General features: G+C 36.2%; 1 protein-coding gene across 1 annotated transcript; it reads left to right on the top strand.

Annotated features, from left to right (window-relative positions):
* The first annotated feature begins 2,501 nt into the window (after nucleotides 1-2,501).
* Nucleotides 2,502-17,563, top strand: LOC145982257 (uncharacterized). Its single transcript, XM_083115833.1, has 3 exons — nucleotides 2,502-2,589; nucleotides 8,576-11,854; nucleotides 13,925-17,563. The coding sequence occupies exons 1-3, from the start codon at nucleotides 2,502-2,504 to the stop codon at nucleotides 14,323-14,325; spliced, it is 3,768 nt and encodes a 1,255-aa protein (XP_082971959.1). The 3' UTR covers nucleotides 14,326-17,563.
* Nucleotides 17,564-18,896: the final 1,333 nt, after the last annotated feature.

Genomic DNA, 18,896 nt, shown 5'->3' with positions numbered 1-18,896 from the left:
GACCTACAGTTTAAAGTGGGATCCGAACAACCATGTGCTTTCACCAGGTATCAGACTGACTGACTAATATTTCAAAGGTTGTCTGTGACAAGTAGTTCAATAGTTATTTTTAAAGTTTTTTTTGGGGGGGAGGGGTATTAAAACGTTTTTTCGTTATATTACAAAAGCTTATATACGTAGTTCGAATCCAGAGAGGGGGCCGCGAGGCGGTGCTTGTGCACCCCTTAATTTTCTTCCGCACCCCCTACATCAACTGAACAACTGAAAACACTAACCCTTCGAGTTTCATATTATGTCATATCATATTGAGCGCCGAATGTTAGGTACTGAAGTAAACCATTATTATTGTATGGAACAGGCAAGCACTGAAAGAGATGCCGATGTACATACTTTCCTGTACTGGTGGCAGCCTCTATAAAAAATAAAAATCAGCGGCCTTTTTTTTCTTTTGTCAGCATTGTTGTTATGAATTTTTTCTTCTTTTATTTCTTAAAGTGGTCTGTTCGTGGTTTTTGATAATGCCTATAGCTTAATGTGAGTTATGTTGATTTTTCTTCTTTCTTGCATTGTTGATAAACGGTTTATTTTTCGCATACTTGTTCTTGCTCACACTGGACCAAGAATGTCAGCTGCATTCAAGTCAGTGTGCAATGTGCGTTTTGTCCTGAAGTGGCATACAATGTACTATGTATTTTGTACCTCCAATGGTTACATTGAAAAGGTTTACAAATTGTGTTTTTAGAGGCAAGGATGATTTTATTTTGTATTTCACTACTTGCGTAGTTCAATAAGAGACTGCTAAGTGTATCTGATTGTTTACACTTTATGACCATTTTCTTGGAATATAAGACTTTGTACATATCATCATGGACGTCCAGGGGGAGGGCAAGGGTAAATGAATGTCAATCTAAACTTATATTTATATTTTGTATATTTATATTTGTATATATATATATATATATATATATATATATATATATTTACATTTATGTATATTTTACACATACAATTTAATTTCAGTCAGTAATTTATGTTAATTAGTGGCGGTGATTGGGGGTGCAGTTACTTTTATTACAACTTACTTACATTGGTGATAATTTTTAGGGTAAAATGTTAAGAAATATAATGATTCGTTTGGAGAAGAAGGTGGTAAGAAGACGACGGTCGCCGACGTATACGGCTACATGATGATATAATGGTTAAAATTAATTTATTTCATTGTTTGTTTGGTTTACTAGTAATGACTATATCTACTCGACAACGCACACCTAAAAGTGAGTTGAATACTCAGTTATTGCAGATCCAGTGGCCTTATATTAATTAATCTTAGTACAAAATCAAGCAGAAAATGAATAACACATAATAAAATAAAATATTCCTTTGGGGTAATTCTACACGTACGTGTATTTTCATAATTTTATGTCTTGTCCCCCAATTATTATGATTTTTTTTTCGCTCAATGAATTGGGAATAGGGCTGCAGCAGCTTCCCCCCCCCCACCCGGTGGACCTTGACTATATCCTCCGGATTCACTCTCGTAAAGAAAAAAAATATTTTTTAATGGTAGATAGTAGGGAATTCCCAATTTCTCACCCCTCTCCCTCCAAATACATGCACATTTTATTGTCATATCGAATACCTATGCTCACTGCCAAACGGAAACCTTACTTCTACATTTGATGAAAAATTAGCGTCTGAATATTTTTCCCATCTTTTTCTTTATATATGAACTGAAAAAAATTACGTATATGTTCAAAAATTTCGATGGTGCGGTTGAACCACGTTACTCCGCTGTGGACACTCTTGACAGCCTGTGCGCGGGTGTTCAACGGGAAATCCTTGTAAAAGGTAAAGGTAAAGTGCTCCCCTGTGCATAGCACCATGCCATGAAGGCATATAGGGGGTGTGATTGTAACGCCCCACACTTTCTTGATCCGGTCGTGAGTGGGGGTGATGTGATCAGCATCACGCCCCTGACCGCCTTTACCCCCCAGGGTTTCCCTCAGGTACCCATGTTATTCGACGCTGGGTGGGCGCCGGGGCCGCTTCCATCCCGGATTTGAACCGGCCGGGGATCGAACCCGGGACCTTTAGCATGGTAGTCAGACGCGTTACCGACTGAGGCACCGCGGCCACCTTGTACTACTAACAAATATAATAAATATATTGTGAACAATGCATTTTTGCTTGTTGTAACACTGACGTCTTAACACAGCAGAAACTTTCTTCTCTGTCAATTGTGGAAATCGAGTATTAAATGTTCATGTAGTTGGCAACATGTAATTCGTGGGAGGTAAGGCGGGTTTTTTAAACCGCCAAATATTTTGCGCGCACTATTGAGTCCATTGCTTCGGTGAGAGGGCAGTCGTGCCGTGTGTGTGATAGGTGAAGTTGCAAACATGAGACAAAATAATAAACGGAACTTCAAGGTAATGAAGCCTATTTCAGTGCGATTCAAAGAAGATGGTGTTATTTACAAATGTACTGCAGCGAGAGTTAAGATGAAGAATAAGAAGTTGTCTGTTGGTGAAGTGCATGATGTTCGCTGGATCGACGGACAGTTCTATAAAGCTACAATTTTGGAGATAGGTAAGTGTCTTGTTCTTTTCACTGTTTTTATATTAATTCTTTAATTTTTAGCAATAATAACACATAACACGAGCATATCTGGGTTAATATAATTATAATTTTCAGTGGGTCAGAACTTATGACTATTTGCAGTTGCGCCTTATAACTATTTACAGAAAAAAAACTTGTTTGGAATCAAGTTGTCATCCTTGAATAGCATTTGTTCGACTGGGCCTAGGTTATTTTATTAATCAAGTTGACATATGACTGTCGTTTTATTGCAGAGGCTATGGAAATAGCGAGTGGTGTTGCACCCAGAGAAGGAATTTCGTTTAGTTCCCTGACAATTGGGGTCGAAACGTGACCAGGATGAGAATAATACAAAATTGTGTATGCGGGAGGCAAGGGGGGTGGGGGGGGGGCAACTACTGGTCAAAGTTAAAGGTTATGCTGATTATATTCATACTTTTAAAGCGTTAAAAATCCTAGGCATAGATTTACCTCTGTTAGGTTAAATTATAACCCGTGAAGAAATATGGCTGATAAGGCAGGTACAAACTGCAGTTTGTTAACGTAAAGGCTGAGGGAGTTCATGTGATTTTGGCTGATTAAAATAAAAGAAGGGAAATGTTTGAAACGTTTTAATAGTATTGTAAAAAGTAGCCCTTTTCAAAATTACATTACGAATTTTCTTAAGCACGCTTACAAACTCGGCACATAGAGTGCGAAAGGTTGTCACAAATTATTAAAAATATTTGCTTTCAATTTAGAATCTCGACGTTGAAACCCTGTTGACAGGTATATTGGAATATTTTCTTCCACTAGATAGAAAGGCAATTCTATTTTTTGGATACGAAATTTTAAGGAATTGGGTCCATATTGGAGTTTCTCATTGGGAAAATTGATTAACGAACGTTTAACCGAATACATGGGTAGAAGAGTATCATGTTTTCCAGTAGACGTTGCTCTTCCTTTGTGAAACAGAGTTTAGAAAAATAAAGCTGTTTTGTGATGAAATGCAAGTGCTTGTAACCCTGAAGGGACCAATCTCAAGCTGTCATAATTTTCTCGGTTATGTCTCACGTTTATAAACAACAGCTGACTGCTTGGGTATTGCTTTCATTTTTGACCTTGACAAAGACGCAACAGAAAACTCTCGATATTCCTGTCTGCGTTCTAATGCTACGCTATCCACCGAAGAATACTTCTCTAACATTTTTTTTTTTTTTAATGTTAACCGGTCATTTTTGTTTCACATGTCAAGAAATGCTCTTTTCACCTTTCATCTGCCTTGCTTGCAGTATTGTACAGTCACTAGCAAATATAAGAACAGGCGGATTGTCAAGCACTATTGTCGTTCTTTTTTCTTCTTTATAGCATGCTTTTTAACGAATGGGATTGTGCTGTTGCTGCAGCAGATATTGCATTCTGTCTATTGTTTTTTTTTTTAACTTCAAATTGCGACAAATTGCTAATGAACATGATGGTTGATAATATGGGTAGTACATCCTTTGTCACAAAAGTTCCAGGACTGAGCTCGTAAAAAATAATTGATTCAACTTACGGACTAATGGTCCTAGGTCTTGTCAAATCTTGTCGGCTATCTATGCACAGCCGCTCCCGTTTCTGGAGGTCAAGGAAGCAAGCAGAGAAAGCTTCATCTGGAATGCTTCTCAGCACATCTGTCACAGCCGTTTGGATTGCTGCAATATCTTCATCTTGACGCTTCCATTTGAGCGGCGTTTTCACACTGGGAACGGGCCTCCCCGATGACGCAGTGGTAGCGTCGTCACCTTTCAATCAAAGGATCCCGGGTTCGATACCTGGTGGAGGTACATAGTGGTTCGGATTCCACTTTAAACTATAGGTCCAGTCCCGATTAGCTTAATGTGTATAAAGAGGGCTTAAAACGCCAACTTAATCAATCAATCACACGGCCAAACAAAAGAAATCACACGGCGACAGTACGGGTTAATATGGGTGATGTGGTAGAGGAGGAATACGATGATTGGCCAGATATTCCTGGACTGATAAAGCAGTATGGGCCCTGCATTGTTGCGCAATAAGAACCACTGCCCTGATGTGCACAAATCAGGCCGGATTGCTGGACGCAAAACGTTTCAGGACGTCAATATAAACGTCTTGGTTTATCTTTTGTCCTTCATGCAGATATTCATGATGCACCAAACCTTTAACATCAAAAAATGCGATAGCTTCTGTAGCTTTCTGATAATCCCACCTTCCTCCCAAACAAGTTTAACACCGTAATGGTATTTCCAAGGTTTTTTTCCATAACAAATTTCAAAACTTTCCAAAAAAGAAAATAAGATCAATAAATAGCCACTAGTTATATTTATTACTATCATCCAGAAATATGGACAATTAATTCTACATCTGAAAAGCACGCATTTGTTCATCATATTCTCTTCTTTTGACAAAATTTGCAGAATTGTTGTTCAAGGAGTTTCTATCTGAATGTTTTTCTTTCATGTACGAAGTTCTAGAAATTTGATACAAATGAATCAATACAAATTCGGAACAAGTGAATCCATAGAGGTCGTTCTGGGCCCATTTCCAATTGGATAGATTGGAAAAATTAGACGAGATCTAAAAAGAATATAACATTAAAATGTGTTTGGATACCTGATTTAATTAACGTTTTTCAGTTATACCGTTAGGTTAACCGCGATAGTGGACGTGCGTATGATAGCCAGGGAAGAGGCAAGGTTATGTGTAGTACGTTAGTGTAATTACATACAGAGAATAAAATATAACTTGGAAAATCAGAGTTTACATCCTTGTAGTTCAGTTGTAGGAGAGTTGAAGAGGGTTGAGCAAGTGACTCAACAACGGCTGCATTTGTAGCGGCCACAGCTTTTATACTTTTCGTGAATCGCAAATTGAAAGAACGACATCAATAACTACAAGCCCTCTAAGTTACATATTCGCCTACACATCGGACAGCAAGAGTTTCGTGAATTGTTCTGCAAGTCCAATTCTAATTTTGCCAGTATCGATCAGCTTTAGTGCAGAAACTGAAGCAATTAAGAGCCAAGAAAACGACGGATCATCCGTTATTTAGTGCTACATTTAATTCAATAAATCTATTTGGAATGAGTCCTTCCAATGTCTCTAGGTTTACGTCTTGTTTACAGAAGAAATTAAAAAGAATATGAAACAGAAGTATCACACCTACGTATTTTGTTAATAGGGCTTAGTTTGTTTGTTGGAAGTACAACGGTTCAGAAAAAAAAAACAGAGGAGGATATGAAGAACAGATGCGTGTTCCACAGACGTTGAACCTATTTATATGAATGGTGAAGTTAGTACCCTCCAAATCAAAACACGTTCATGAGCTGTTGTTCAGAATCACCACAAAGCTTTAGCTTTATGTTTGAGCATGATGTAAATTGTGTAACTGAGAAAAGTGAGAGGCTTCCGTGACGTCATAATTGATAATATCTCAAGGATGTCAGCTGCTTTTGAGAAACGAAAAACTAGACCTGTTAAAAATTAACTTCGTTCTGGGACATGGGGCTGTTCGCTGCTACGGTATGGGATTAATTCCTTAAGTACCTCTAGTACAAATACTGCAATTTTGAACATTGACGATACAGTTTGAATAAAATATGCCATATAATATTTTATACTAGAAGTATGTAGTTTCTACAAATTTTGTTAGAATATTCGGAGGTTAACGTTTTTCGTATTTTGTTCTGAACCATATTTATATAATCTTATCATCACTAACTTGTTTAGAAATGTGTATTCCACTCCCTTTACGAAACCGTATTTAATTGTACGATGTTTCACTCATTTTGAACAATTTTCTCAAAACGTTTTCAGAGAGACATATCATTCCAACAGACAAAGTAACAGTAATAGGTTTAGTAGGGTGGGTGGAAAATGTTAGACAAAATAACGCGAGGATATTTCATCGGCTGCTTCTTTACATTTCTTTCTTAGGTACTCTTGTACCCCCCCCCCCCCTTCCCAGTTCTTCACACTGATTCTGAATGATTTACGGAGCATTTTTCATGTTTCCGAGAACTCTTATTTTTCTAACATCCTTTATCTTTATACTTAATTACGTAGTTGAGCATACTTACCATCGTCCTCTGTGGCCTTTGTAGGGAGGCTATAATAGAGGCGATGTGATCACACCAGATTCCAGATTCCCCGCAGGTACCCATTAATGAGAAACTGGATGATTGATTGATTGAGTTGGTGTTTTAAGTCCACTTTGTGCACAGTAAGGCTAATCGGGACTGGACCTACAGTTTAAAGTGGGATCCGAACCACTATGTGCCTCGACCGGGAATCGAACCCGAGACCCCTTGGAGAAACTGGATGAGTCCCAGAGCCACTCGTGCTGGGAGTTAGCTAGAAAATTCGCATCTGAAATCACCCATGCTGGGAATAAATCCCGGCTTTCCTACGTGGCAGCCAGACACCCTTCCGACTGAGCCACCGAGTCGAATTTGCAAGAAAGAACAGAAGTTAATAATAAAGCAAGCACTGCAAAAATAATAGTATTTTCGGTCATTTACAATATATTGCCATTCAGACCTCCATACAAATACGTTAAACTGTGATTTTACTTGTACAGGAGCATAAAATCAACAACGACGCCAGGGAAAAGTGACAAGAGAAGCAGCAGGCGCAAAGACGGAGGGGGGTTACGCTTGAAATTGCATTTTATATACTTCTAAATATCACTTGTATTAAGGTTAAAAATTCACTTTGGAAATATGAAAACCCCAAAGAAAATTGGGTTTTCTACTGAGGGGCTCCACCCACAGCTTTTTTCCAGGCGCCGTCACTGCATAAAGCAAATTTTACACTTTAAAGCAGTGCTTTATTTTGAGTACTAATCAGTGAAGCTGAGGAGAAGTTTCCCACTGCGTATTCTTCCGCCTGCCTGTCTGCCAGTCCGTGTCAACTAGCCGTATCTCAGAAATTACCAGAGCTCCAAATACGAAACTTGATAGGTTGATAAACCTAAGAAATACCAGCAAAAAGCATCATAGATCATCTCGATCCGAGCACCGTCTTTCCGTGAGGGACAATCGAAGTCACGTTACGTGCCGATATCTCAGAAACTGTTAATGCTACGTAATAAAATGTAATAGATCATCTCGATATAAGTTATCTGAATCGACATATCCGTCTGTCTGTGGTAGCAAATAAATCGAAAGTCAACAATCTATATATTTTTAACATTACGATATCACCGGAATTATTAGAGCTAGAAATTTGAAACTTGGTAAAAACTGAAACATCTTGGAAATACGCACCTGATGTAGTATATACGTTCTCGATTGGGCTATCCATTTGATTTTTGTAGTCAACAGTCGAAACCGATTGATAAATATATGGTAGTCAGAAAAATTATTGGAAATGAAAATAGAATTTGATGCACTGGCAGACCTACTCAATACTACTCTGAAGTGACATAAATAATATGAAGGTCCACGTATATAAGGGGGAAGGGGAGGGTCAAACAATTGAAACTCAACAATCAATATATATTTGACCGTTGAGATCCTGGAATTACTGAAACATGTAATACGTGCAATTTTGTGTTCTGAAGGCCATGTTGAACAGTCACTTCTTTCGTGAAAATGTTCTCTATTGATCCGCCCATTATCCGTTCTATTTAACAATCAAACTAACCGATATCTCTTTATTAGAGATACAAATAGAGTAGTCTGACTGTTTATAAGTTTAACCGTGGATATAACATGTTCTGATTAGTACCCATTAAGCACATCACGGTAAGATTGTGAATGCTGCTCCAACTTGATTTAAGTATTTAACAAAGTTCTCTTCGGAAAGGAAATCTGATAAAATTGGGGAATATAACCCTCCCGGTATCCCTCTCTGGTTACGCTTGTTTTCTATTTTACATAATATATAATGTTATACAATATCGCATAGAAATATTAATTACGAAGAGAAAGACGTAGTCATTTCTCAAGAAATGTTGATTTCATTAGTTTCTAAGGTGAACAAATTGTTAATATTTTTACAGGACCATCTCTGGATGACGGTGAAGAAGAAGACTCTGCCAGCAGACAGCATGCTCAAGTGACATTGGAAAGTACTGTGAAGCAAACATCTAAGAAGAGAAAATTCGAAAACATACAAATGTCACAGACAGTGAACAATTCTCCTGTAGAAGAGAGAACTGAAATATCTAGTACTGAACATGTAGTAAATGGAATTGAAAATTCTTACCAACAAAGGCAATCTTGTAAAGCAACTGCGTGTGATGAGGTGAAACGTCCGAATTATCAACCGGATTTGACAGAGATAAGCAAAGCAAAACATTTAGATAATAACCACAGAGTGGAAAATGCAATTATTTCATGTTCAAGGGAAACTGAGTGGCGTGAATGTCAAACAGACGTATATACATCCAATGCAAACAACGTACCATCTGTGAATGAAGATAAAGAAGAAGAATGGATCAACAGAAATGCTCAAGAGGCATTACAAACGTCTAAGAAGAGAAAATTGGAAGATATGCAATTGCCACATGTGGAGACAGTGAACAATTCTCCTTTACAAGATAAAACTGAAATATCTAGTACTGAACATGAAAATTCCTACCAACAAAGGCAATCTTGTAAAGCAACTGCGTGTGATGGGGTAAAACGTCCGAATTATCAACCGGATTTGACAGAGAAAAGCAAAGTAACACATTTAGCTAATAACCACAGAGTGGAAAATGCAATTATTTTATGTTCAAGGGAAACTGAGTGGTGTGAATGGCAAGAAAATATAAAGGTATCAAATTCTAACAGTATACCTATTGCAAATAATCAGTTTGAAATGGAAGACTACTCAAAGTGTTCTGATAGAAACAAAGAATATGCAAAGAAAAATATAATTGGAAACATTTCATCAAGAATAGAGAAGGATAAAACAAGGATGGTAGAAAGAATGCAACAAAATCGCAAAACAAGTAAAATTCAACAAATAAATAGATCTTTGAGACAAAAACATTTATCGTCGTCCGTGGGAAAATTTAAGAAGAGCAGTACTAATAAACACAACGGAAAAAAGGTAGAAGTGTGTACAACAATCAAGCAAAGGTCAGGCAAATCAGAGAGACTTAATTTTAATGATCAGAAATCTACATGCAGAGAGACAGCTCCATCCTTTCCAAAATTATCGGAATTTAGAAAAACAGCTATATATAAGAAAGGAAACATGGTGGTGGATGTGCTTTCTGTGGAAAATACAACAACAAACGAAGCTGGGTCATCCCTTCATGATGACTTACAATTGCAAGGAAGAGAACATGTTCAATCAACCAATCGTGTCTTGGAAAGTAACGAGGTCGAGGAAGATTCTTCAATAGACTTAACTCCTTCAGAATCTGAATATCTTCCAGACACAGATAATTCTGATACTGAAATTGAAAATTGTCTTGAATCAACTAAGAAAAATAAAGCCTTGGCGTCAGTTAATTCTGATAAGGAGAGTAAAAAGTGTAGTTATAGCGATACTTGTAATAGATCAAAGAGGATTAATGAAGAAGACACTTTGTCTTCCAGTAGTGACACGTTGGAAGTAGATATTACGAGAAAGAATGGAACTAAAAGAATATTTAATAAGAGACAACATTGTTTTTACTGTGGAGATACAATGATAAAACTTTCACGGCACCTACACAGAAAGCACATAGATGAATTAGACGTCAAGGCAGCTTTTGCATTTCCTAAGAACTCAAAGGAACGAAAGGAAGCCTTAACATTACTTAGGAACCGTGGAAATTATACTCACAATGTTGAAGTTGTGAAAAATAAGAAAGGAAAACTCATTGTTAATAGAAGGCCATATATCCAATTAGCAACACCAGAATATTTGCCATGCGAATATTGCTTCACATTGCTTGTAAAATCTAATATCTGGAGACACAAGAAAATTTGTAAATTTGCTCCGAAAAATGGACCACCTTCCAAGTATCGCCACCAAGCACGCGCTTCGCTACTGATGCCCATTTCATCAGTAGCCACTGAAGGTCTGAAGGAGAATGTTCTTGGTAGGATGGTTCAGGACAGAGTATCTCTAGTGGTTCGAAATGATGAATTGATTCTCAAATTAGGAAGCCGACTGCACAATATCCATGGTCACCTAAAACATATGCACAGTACCATCAGTAGCAAAATGAGAGAACTCGGAAGGTTTTTGATAGAAATTAGAAAACTTGACAATACAATAATCACACTACGAGACTGTATTTCACCTGCAAAATTTAAAAGTGTGATTCAAGCTGTACGTATTCTTTGTGGTTTCCAGGGAGAATCTAATACATATAAAGCTCCCTCCTTAGCACTGAAAATTGGCAATTCCCTATCTGAGACGGCAAAGATAATGAAGGCCGACGCTATAATAACTCATGATATACAAATGAAGGAGAATGCAGATGATTTCCTTCATTTGATGACATCTGAATGGAATGTTGAAATTTCAAGGAATGCCTTGAAAACTTTGGAGGAAAAGAAATGGAATACGGATGTTTTGCTGCCACTAAGAGACGATCTGCTAAAACTACAGTCGTATCTTAAGAAGGCCAAACAGGACCTCACACAGAAGATGAAAGACAATCCCGATGAATATACATGGACTTCGCTCTGTCAGGTTGTGTTAACGTACCTCATATTATTCAATCGGAGAAGAGTTGGTGAAGTTCAAAGACTGTTAACAGAAACTTACACTAAGCACAGGGTAAATAATAAATTTAATGAAGATGTATTCAACAGCTTAACTGATCTGGAAAAGAAATTGTGTCAGTCTTTAATAAGAATAGAAATACGTGGGAAGAGAGGCCGAGGCGTTCCTTTATTTCTAACACCTGGCATTGACGAATGCATGCAAATATTAATCCATACTAGAACAGTTGGAAACATCCGTGAAAGTAATCCGTATTTCTTTGCCATTCCTTCAACCCAAGATAGTTGTGTGAGGGCACACGATTGCCTAAGAAAGTTTTCTCAGGAATGTGGAGCAAAGAACCCAGCTGCATTAAGATCTACACGTTTAAGGAAACATATTGCAACCATGTCCCAATTGCTTAATCTGAAGGACTGTGAACTGGACCAAATCGCGAGACATATGGGACACGATATTCAGATCCACAGAGAATATTACAGATTGCCAGAGTCAACTGTGCAGCTCGCCAGTGTCAGCAAATTACTCCTTACATTGGATCAGAGAGGAGGACTAGAAGAGTGCAGGGGCAAATCACTGAGCGAGCTTGATGTTCAACTCCCAGGTATGAATACCACATTTATAATATATTTCACTTATGTTATATTTGTAGCATGGACTAAGTTTCCACTCGCAATATACTCACAATTCCATATTATTTTACTATCATCGTACCTTCAACAACATAAAACTTATGCATGCCTTTAAGTTCTAGATGCTAATTTTGGTTATTTTACTACACTTTGCAGCCACTTGGGGTAATCGCGATGATAAAGGAATGAAATAGATGACGGGACAAACACACACTCATGTATTGACCAGGATTTGAATCTGGAACCCCTTACGTCATAGCGCGATATGTACACCATTTCGCCACGGGCGCGGAACATGTTAGATGATGTCACATTCATTGATTACATTGATTCAGTCAGGTTTGGCAACGATAAAAAGAACGAATGACTATAGCCACTATTCTTAAAAAGAACTATTTCTATTCTTACGTTACACGAATGTAATTCCAAGAACACATGTTTGAAAACCTGAGTGTTGATCATACGTATTCCTTTCCTTTGTTACAATCAATAGGTAACACTTTGAGAGCCTTGCCCAACTCACCGACTGCTGTTCATACTTCCACTTGCTCTCAGCAGAGGTGGGAGTCACGTGTGGTCAGTACGACGAACCCCCCAGCCTGTGCAGGCTTCCGTGATCGGATTAGGCTACTCATCCATAGTTCGCCTGTTTGACACCGGTCTCATTCTGTTAATGACTCTGTTTCACAATATTAATTGAAAGTTATTGTTATTTTCAGACTTCGAGGGGGGAGGTTATCATCTTTGTAGCATAATTTACTTAAAATGAAAATCGAGACCAACTTTTATTTATAATATATACATACAAAATATCAAGTAATTATACGTTGAATGCAGGGATATCAAATATGTAAATGATTTTCGTTTTTACAAATAATCGTTACTTTATACAATGATCAGAGTACCATTTCTCAAAATTCTTATTCTGTATCAGACATATATATACATGCACATGCACACACTCCCATAATTTTGGTTTGCAAGTCATTGGTAAAAATTTAGATTATTTTTAGGCAATATATCTAATAATTTCAAATTCATCTTTTCCTTTGAATCTTCTAAATCACGCGACAGTGTTCCATTTTCGGATGATTAGGAAACCTCGATTCATGTACTCTTCAATGAATATTTCCTTTCATATAGTGTAGAAAGATTTACAATTTTCCAAATTACCACATAAATTTATAAACCCATGGAATGGGTATATTTAGGGCTGGTTTTTTTGTATTATTTTTTCAAGAATTTCGTGAAAAATATATGAAATATCGTGTTTATAGTTAAAAATATGGCAGTAATTTCGTGAAAATTTCGTGGTAATTTTTAATGCCATGCACTTATACATAATGTTACTAAATCAATGAATTATTAATTTATACAAGGCTTAATGTTTGCAACATTTATGGGAAAATAAGCTTAAAAATAGTAAATAATAAATTTCACCTTCTGAAAATCAGCCTTACTCAGTTATATTTATATTTTAGAAAAAGTGGAATGTACAAAACAATCTGTCTCTCATTTACTTTCATTCATAAAACAACATAAAAAATAATAAACTTTCAGGTTACTGTGCCTTTCCAAATGATTTCTCATTCCTTTGCAGCCAACATCTTCAAATCGAATATATTTCTTAAAAAGAAATTTGTAAAAAATGCCATTTTTTCGTTTTTATCGTAAAAATGAAAATGTTCGCAGAAACGGTAAATTTCGCTAAAATTCGCGACAAAATTACAGCCGTGAATCAGTCACATTTGTTATAAATCGTGCATATACTACTTGCTGCGTCTCTCCGTTACATTTCGGGTTTATCGCTAATAACAAAAAAAAAAAAAAAACCCTGGGCGTATTGTTATTTTTGGAGCAGGAATACATGTGTTGAAATTTCAATGAAATTATGTTTATAATTTATAGTCATTCATTACGCTGACGTTGATTTTATATCATACACGTCCCGTCCTATGGTATCTTAAATTCAATTTTCAGTTAGAAAATTGTTACCTTTCTTACATGTACACAATTAATAAAAATCACTTTTCATTTGACAGATATGGTCAGCAATGAAAGATTTGAGGAACTACAAGGCAATATTTGCAATAGCGTTGAAGAACGTTTATCTGAAACAAGTGAGGAACATACAGATATGCATACATTTGCTGAAAGTCATCCTGAAATAGAAAACATTTTTAAAAAGAAGAGAAAGCCATCTAAAAAGAAGTGGTGGTCAAGAGAGGAAGTAGAAGTAGTGTCGAACTTTTTCAAGAGGCATTTAGTTAGGGAAATAATTCCCAAGAAGGATGAGTGTGAGAGGTGTATTCAAGAAAGTAATGGGATCCTAAAAGATAGAGAATGGAAGGGTGTCAAGTATTTTATTTATTCCAGAATAACTCAGAACAAGAAATTTAAACTCAAACAATTCTCAAGTAAATCTGAATTTGAAAGAAACTAGAAAGTATTTTCATGTTTTATTAAAAGAATCAGTTAACAATGAATCTCTCATGTGATTGATGCATTTTATACACAAGTTTAAGGAATAAATTGAGAGTAAATATAATGTTTATATTGTCCGACGCATAGTCAGAAAGAGAATAACATAATGCTCAATTGCACAGTTTTCTAAAATTATAGAAAGAAAAATTATTTTAAAATAGCAAATAATTAATGGTTGTTTTTGTAGAGTGTGAACAACTACTTCTGATCTTTGTTAGAATTGTGATAAGAAAAAAAATATTTGCAGTCACCAAATTTTTATTTCGTTAATTTTAATATTTATTGTCACAAATATCACGTGCTTGAATGCAAACGTTCATACATGGTTGCAGTTGCAATTGTAGAAAATTGCTAAATATTGACAAGCAACACCAACTGCAGTGAATGGAGGAGTTAAGAACTCTTGCAGAAGAAATAAAAACTATTAGAGTTTCTCTCTCACATGAAGCTAGTGTTCTTTTTGCATTAAATTGAGAACTTTCTATACGCACAAGCGATATTTCTATAGGAGTGTAATATTAAATTATTAAAACAAATGTTTAAATTCTTTTTTATGTCCATAGTTCATTAATCTTCAATCCAACATGAAACTGTAAATTAATATCATATGGCAGAGAATTTTGTGTAAACACATAGAAGAATATCTTGTGTTGCTATGATAAATAAGTGTGCATTTTGGTACAATAAGATTCACCATTCTGCGCCATAAAAAGTAAAAAATACTCCTCATTGTAGCTTTTGTTAGGAATAATTTATTCCTAATTTGTTTGCAATTAGTTATTTCTATAATGTGTGTAAAAAAACTTGCTTTGAGTAAAGCGTTTCTAAAGCAAATATTCATAGCTACATGTATTCATATAACTTAGTATTTTTTAAATGTTAATTCATCAGATATTTCTAAATATAATAAAAGCCTGCCTATTAATAATGTTTTCCCTTTCAAATTTGAGATGTAAGGTACGTAATGTTAAGTAATTCACTAGAAGTGAAGAGGGAATTACAATATTACTATATCCTATTAGTCAACCAATGCAATAGAGCGCTCTATAGTCCGATATTAATAGTTAAACGCAGCATGGGGTTCTACGCGAATGTCACAGTCACAGATTTTCTTTAATTTTAACTTATGTTTTGGGACAATAAGTATTTACCTTCAAAATGTGAGTCTTGATGTTGTGAAATAAGAATAATCACGAACTGCTACAACATCTAAAAACCTCGTGGTAATAATTAGTTTTCAATTGCTTAGTTTATGTAAGTGTGTTTACAAAATGTCTTACTCCAAATACAGAATTTATTGGGGCAAATATTCATTCATCCGTTCACATAATTTTGTAACTTTTTATATTGTGTTCGCAAGGTGATTTTTTAAAAATATAAACGTGTATGTTACTTACAAGTGTCATAGTCTACCTACATCTGATCTTGTCATACAATGTTTACATAATATCTCTACTTTGAATGATGATAGAAGTTACTAGAAATTGATACGTGTGTATCGGAAGTGTCGATTTTAGAAAATATACAGGGTGGCTCAAAAAGTCATTTAACACTCCCGGTACAAGGCCACTGTAGCGCGCAACTTGGAAATGGTGATGACCAATCGTTATCAGGCCAAGGGGGAACCACATTGACGCTACCCACGTGGTCGGCGGCCATTTTGATGTCTTCCATCTTGAATTCAACTTCAGAATTTTAAATGGGAAGGGGGTGATATGATATATCAAAGCAGGCTAGAATTTCACGAGAAATGCAATGGTGAAGGTTTTTTCGATGTATCTTTAACCAGTAAAAAGTTATGACTGAATTCTTGTACCAATTTACTCCTTTTCGAGGTGTTAGAAAAATGCCTTAAAATTTGTTTATAATGCATCAAGATCAAAGTGATGTCTAGGGAGAAAAGTTCACATGCCATTGCACAAGATTTTAATCGGATACATCCACATAGAGCTGCGTATTATGAATGGTTGTCGCGAACAATTTACAGTGTGACGCTTCCATTAAATGAAAAGTCCTTCACAGTGACAAGGCTAATGTTTATGATCATAAGGAAGTTCATAAACTGAATATTCGACCCTTGTCATCTGATAACTAACGTTGGACAGAAACTGCTTCACAACGTTCCCATAGTGTTCTGGTGTTCCTCGCTATTGAAAAAAAACCCTGTAAAAAGTACCTTCTTCCATAAGCAAGGATGAAAAAACCTGTTTATTTAACAATTCCAAGTAGCCCTAAGCACTTAAGGTTCCGTTGATAGAAAATTGACTAACCAGTCGTGTTCCACACAGCACGGCACACCATTAACTTACCAGCACTAACCATTCAGCTTTGATCTGTCGAAAATGGGTTATCAGATAAAAAAGCATCGAATATTCTGTTTATGAACTTCCTTATGAACATAAACATTAGCCTTGTCACTGTGAAGGACTTTTCATTTAATGGAAGCGTCACACTGTAATTCTTCGCGACAACCATTCATAATGCACAGCTCATCATGGATGTATCCGATTAAAATCTTGTGCAGTGGCATGCGAACTTCTCTCCCTAGACGTCTCTTTGATCTCGATGCATTACCGATGAGCTAAACAAATTTTAAGGCATTTCTCTAACACCTCGAAAAGGAGTAAATTGGTACCAAAATTCAGTCATAACTTTTTACTTGTTAAAGATCCATAAAAAAAAAACCTCCACCATTGCATTTCTCGTGAAATTCTAGCCTGATTTGATATATCATATCACCCCCTTCCCATTTAAAATTCTGAAGTTGAATTCAAGATGTCGAACATCAAGATGGCCGCCGACCATGCGGGTGGTGTCAATGTGGTACCCTCTTGGCTTGATAACGATTGGTCATCACCATTTTCATGTTGCGCGCTGCAGTGGCTTTGTACCGAGGGTGTTAAGTGACTTTTTGAGACACCCTGTATATGATTCGTAGTGATATTGAAAAGATGTAATATTACATAAAGAAACTAGCAATATTGTATAATTTGTTGAAAGGTACAATTTCAAAATGAAAGGTAGACATTATTCTGTATTTGCTCTATGTATATGCCATATATGTAACATTCAATCACTTAAATAAGTGTTTATTGTGCATTCTGATATTAATAGTTTAACAATGTTCTACATAATATGTAAATTAACTTCAGAGCTAGCATTAAAAAAATCCTATGGAATATACACGGAATTAAATTCCTTAAGGAAATTATGGGTTTTATTGCACAATGGATATCACTATACCTTGCTTTAACAATTTGTGAAACCTTTGAAGTAGAGTAGTGCTGGAAGAGGGTTTCTCTCGAGCGCCAAATAGTTCGTACGGACGACGCTGGATAGCGTACGGAATTGAGATCAGCTTCGCTCGAGCTAATAACTCTAAAAACGAGTGATATAACCATATATTTGTAGTAGTGGACCCTTAAATATGCATCGTAAGGTGAGAGACGCATTGAAATTGAAACGTAAGTAAACATTGTAATTATCTCCTTGATAAAATGTATATGGTATTTGAAAATGAAACATATGGTTATGGGCTGAAACTGAAAGCACAGTTATTTTACATACATGTGTCTACGTTTATTGTCAGATTAAAATGTTATTCCATTGTAAACACTCGAGCGTGGGAGCCTCGAACAAGTACGAGCGAGAGAAAGTAGTTCCCACAGTACTCTACACTCGACCCTGCAGTATGGCTGTGGGATTTGTTGAACTTAAAGATGTCCAAAATACCAACCAACATGACGTATTATTGCATTTTAGTTTGGACATAGAAACTATGTAAGATAGAAAAATCGCAATGCCTACCTAATAGAAGTATGTAGCAGCATACAGCGTAAAGGATGTCGATATCCATTTGTGTATTAGTATCAAACAATCCATGGGCAACCATTGAAATCTCATTAATTTTTGATATCTTTGATAATTTTTTATCTCACATTTGAAGACACAGATTGAGCGAGACATAAAATATGTTATAATACCATATCATGTAATACAACTTTCAGTACACAAAATGTTATATTTGAATGTCCAACAGTTTCCGATCAAATAGAAGGAATTTATTGTTTGGATAATTGACTAACGGAAGGAACCAAAAGAGAACATTTTGACGAGAGAAATTTATGTTCAACGCGTCCTCTCGCACACCAAATTACACGTTTTGGGACTTTATTGAATTCCAATACACAAAAGATTAAACATCTTTCGTTTTGTCGATTCTAATAGAGAAGAGGACACATAGAATGAAGTCCCTACAGACCTACTTCTCGATAACACCAATGCTACCTTCTATTCACAAAATTAATCAGGTGAAATTCATGATATTGATATGTTGTTTTTTAAGTCCACTTTATGCACAGTAAGGCTAATCGGGACTGGACGTACAGTTTAAAGTGGGATCCGAACCACTTGTGCCTCCACCGGGTATCGAACCCGGGACCCCTTGATTACAAGGCGACGACGATACCACTGCACCATGGGGAGGCCCTGTGAAATTCATGAGAATGTTAGAAAGTTGCCGCATTGATT

Source organism: Lepisma saccharinum, unplaced genomic scaffold, assembly GCF_977018435.1.
Source record: "Lepisma saccharinum unplaced genomic scaffold, izLepSacc3.1 HAP1_SCAFFOLD_32, whole genome shotgun sequence".
NCBI lineage: Eukaryota > Metazoa > Arthropoda > Insecta > Zygentoma > Lepismatidae > Lepisma > Lepisma saccharinum.
The sequence above is the reverse complement of the archived record's forward strand: the minus strand, read 5'-3'. Positions and strand labels throughout refer to the sequence as shown.